Genomic DNA, 3,606 nt, shown 5'->3' with positions numbered 1-3,606 from the left:
GAATTGTGAGAAGTTTAACCATGGACAGGTTGCTTCCTTCGAAGAACGATCCTGTCCGAATGGAGACTCGTTATCGACATTCCTGCAAGCATGAAGGCAACTATAGGAAATGTGATAACGGTAAATGCAAGTCAGACAAGATCAACCCAAACCCTTACTTGGTTACCTTGGCCACTTCCTCCGCGATTTCTGCGTAGTGCGACTTTGCTCCTTTGAACTTTGTCTTTGTGACTTCTTGTTGTAACTCTACCGGAACTTCGTTGTCCATATGTTTGTACATATATTTTATGTAACTCGCCAGGTTCTTCACGCTCCCTATGAAGCTTGTTTGAATGCCTAATTCGTTCAGTCTTTTTGGGTATCGGATTCCCAAACTTTGAACCTTTTGAGCTCTTCGATGTATAAAGCCCATGAGCGTGAATGTTGCTGCTGTTGCCCACTTCTGCTGGCGCTGGGCGTTTGGTATGTCCCCGGGGACCCATTGGCCGTTGTGAAGGCCCACTTTCTCCCTTAGATCCCGGGCATGGTTCCTTCGTTCTGCTTCGATGAGGTCTCTTGTGATATGGCATATTTGATTTGACTCTCCGCAACAGTATTCAAAGGGTCTTTAGTTTTGCGCTATCCTATCTATATCACCTTGAAACATGTCTGCAAAGGAACACAATTTTGGCACTGGCACAGGTTGTGCCTAACGAGGAATTGCAATTTCTATGTCTACGTCCATGGTGTATGGTATGGCGATGAAGTTATCTGTCTTTGTGGAGTAATTCTCTACTCCGCTGTTGTATACGGTTGCTCCCAGGTCTTTCTTTATGCTTTCTTGGTAGACATGCATTTGTGTCCACATTTGCTTGCAGATGGGACCGTTGTCTAGTTGATGGATGTCGTACCAAGGTGTTTCATGTTGGTTCTGAATGGTTGTGCCTGTGCTTTCTCCTGCTGTTGATGTTATTGCCATTACATGCTTGTCTCGTTGTAATATCGTCTCCTAACTGGTAGCGCACTGCACCCCACATAAGGTGAGTGTAAGTAAAACATTATAGTACCGACCAAAACATCTTATTTTTTGTTACAGTCCAGACGTCCGTCTGTCGCGTGAGTGCCTTAAAATCATATAATATGGTGTATAAATTTACTCAAACCTACTTTACATGCACATGCTTTCAAATGCAGTTAAACAGCAGTCCGGACGATGTCAGTGTCTTTTAATGGTATATATTTGTTAACATAAAGTGTCATTAAACTACATTAAATTATTTTCATTTGAAAGTATAAATCTGTTTGTGTTTTGCAGGCGAGAGGTCTTTAACGTGAGTGGAATGAGTTTTCGTGAAACCTTTATTTAATCGAGGTTTTTTTGATTGCCAGGTCCCCAAAATAAAATTCGCTTCGAAAGTGCATACACTGTTAAAAAAGTTGGGTAGTATTGTGCAGAAACACTACCGTATTTTGTTGGGTAGAATATCGTTTAGGTTTTTCCACATCTGACAGAAATTGCATTATTTTTTTTGTATTCATAATTTAAAACATTTGGTGTCTGTAGTTTGTCCTGTAATGAAACACATTTTGTCAGACTCTACATTAAAAATCAATTACTTCACTTACCGGATAGCATACTTAAACACAGAAGCTGTATTCCAGTTACAAATATGAAATCTGTAAAGAAAACATACGTATACGACATAGGATAGTTTGACGAATGACAACATATATCATGTAAAAAAAATCATGAACAATTCCAACAGGACATCATATGCACTACACCGACCATAAGCTTTTACCTTCGTTTTGTTCCATTTTACTTTCTTCCACTGGAAGAGTTTGAATTTGTTGTACATTTTAGTGCTGCTTTTGCAAGGTATAAAAAGGATAGATTTCATGATGACTACTCTTGTTTCCTTAATTTTGTGTTGCGATGTCAGTTTTCTTTTTTGTTTTGCTTTGAAATTGAAACGATGGACAGGAAATTATTTATATATGTTTTGTAGGACTTAAAGATGATGGAAGTTCATCTTGTTATCTACAAAAGTCCAAATATTTAATTACTATAACAACTTAATTAAGTCCGACATATCGGTCATGCCAATCTTGCAAGTTTTCTTCAACAGCATTTAACTTACGCATAACTCTTTCCGTACAATCTATATATAGACGGTAAATGAAATCGTCATTGCATTGGCCGCGCAAAAATACATCATTTGAATGTACTAGGATGGAATAACAGTTCCTCGCGTCAAAAAAAAGTCTACAATAATGTTTTGATAATTTAAATTTGGGGCATTTACGTATTCTCGAAAAAAAATTACTGTGACGTCATAAAGCCAATATTGCGTTTTTCTCTAAAAACGTCTGTTACAAAGTATGGCTACATTTTCTGCCAATGAGGCTTACATGCAAATCATGGAGGAAGCAGAAGCTAGTGATTTCGAACCAGCATCAGAAAGTGAGAGTGAGGATAGTGGCCGGTAACATAGGTCAAGGCCGTGGAAGGGGACGGCCCAGGTCCCCACGTTGGGCACGGGGTCGAAGGCAAAGGCGAGCTCCAGTGAATGTTCCGCAGCGACAGGCAACAGATCCCAGGCAGTTAACCTGACATCTTCCAGCTGGCCTGACTTTTATAGGACATGTCACCAATGTCAGTTTTTGACCAGTTTATTGACGACAATTTTTATGAGATTATCAAAGGTCAGACCAATCTGTACGCTGAGCAGAGAAAGAAGTTTATAGCTAATTGGGTCCCAGTGCCAGAGTTAAAGACCTTTTACAATGCATATGGGTATAGTAAAAAAACCCTCTTTGCAAAGCTACTGGGCAACAAGGCCATCTCTTGTTGAAGTGTTTTGTCCAAGACATATGGCACGGCATTGGTTTTTGTCTATTCTTCATGTTTTGCATGCAAATGACAATGCATTGTACATTGCACAAAATCCGTCCAGTTATTGATTTGCTGCAAAACAAATTCAAAAACGCTATTGACCCATGGATCTCAACCAATTTCATTGGATGAAGCCACTTGTCCATTCAAACAATCCGGATAAACCCCATAAATGGGGCATCAAAATATGTGAGGCAGAATCTGGTTACTGTTTTTCTTTTAGATTAGCGTGTGACTCCCGACATCATAATACAGAGTCCAAAATCCATGATCTAGTGATGGACTTGATGGATAATTATCATATTGTGTACATGGATAGACCCTAACTGCAAGAAATATTGGTGCTGTGGAAACATGCATGATGAATAGGAGAGGATTGCCAAATCCTGAGTTGAAGCAAAAACTGCAGCGGGGCGAAACCTTAGGATTTAGAAAAGGTCGACTGCTTGGATTAAAATAGAAAGACAAAAAAGATGTGTCCTAGTAAGAGCACCTGGTGGGGTAAAAACGAAGCCCGTTGTAGTACAAAACTACAATGACAACATGTCAGGAGTGGACAGAAATGACCAGCTTATGGCATATTATGGAATGTCCAGAAAATCCATTAAATGGTACATAAAGCTACTCTTCCATTTGTTTAATTTGGCGTGTGTAAACTCTCACCTTGTTTACAAAATGGTGCAGAAACACAGGGGAAAAAAAGCAATGACCTTGCTTCAGAAAGGCTGTGT

The 3,606-nt window shown here is 39.5% G+C and overlaps 1 protein-coding gene across 1 annotated transcript; it reads left to right on the top strand.

Annotated features, from left to right (window-relative positions):
* The first annotated feature begins 2,624 nt into the window (after nucleotides 1-2,624).
* LOC145909671 (uncharacterized) lies at nucleotides 2,625-3,201 on the top strand. Its single transcript, XM_082997026.1, has 2 exons — nucleotides 2,625-2,741; nucleotides 3,010-3,201. The coding sequence occupies exons 1-2, from the start codon at nucleotides 2,625-2,627 to the stop codon at nucleotides 3,199-3,201; spliced, it is 309 nt and encodes a 102-aa protein (XP_082853152.1).
* Nucleotides 3,202-3,606: the final 405 nt, after the last annotated feature.

Source organism: Ascidia mentula, chromosome 7 (genome assembly GCF_947561715.1).
Source record: "Ascidia mentula chromosome 7, kaAscMent1.1, whole genome shotgun sequence".
Classification (NCBI taxonomy): Eukaryota; Metazoa; Chordata; class Ascidiacea; order Phlebobranchia; family Ascidiidae; genus Ascidia; species Ascidia mentula.
Note: the sequence above shows the minus strand (reverse complement) of the source record. Positions and strands in the feature narration are given on the sequence as shown.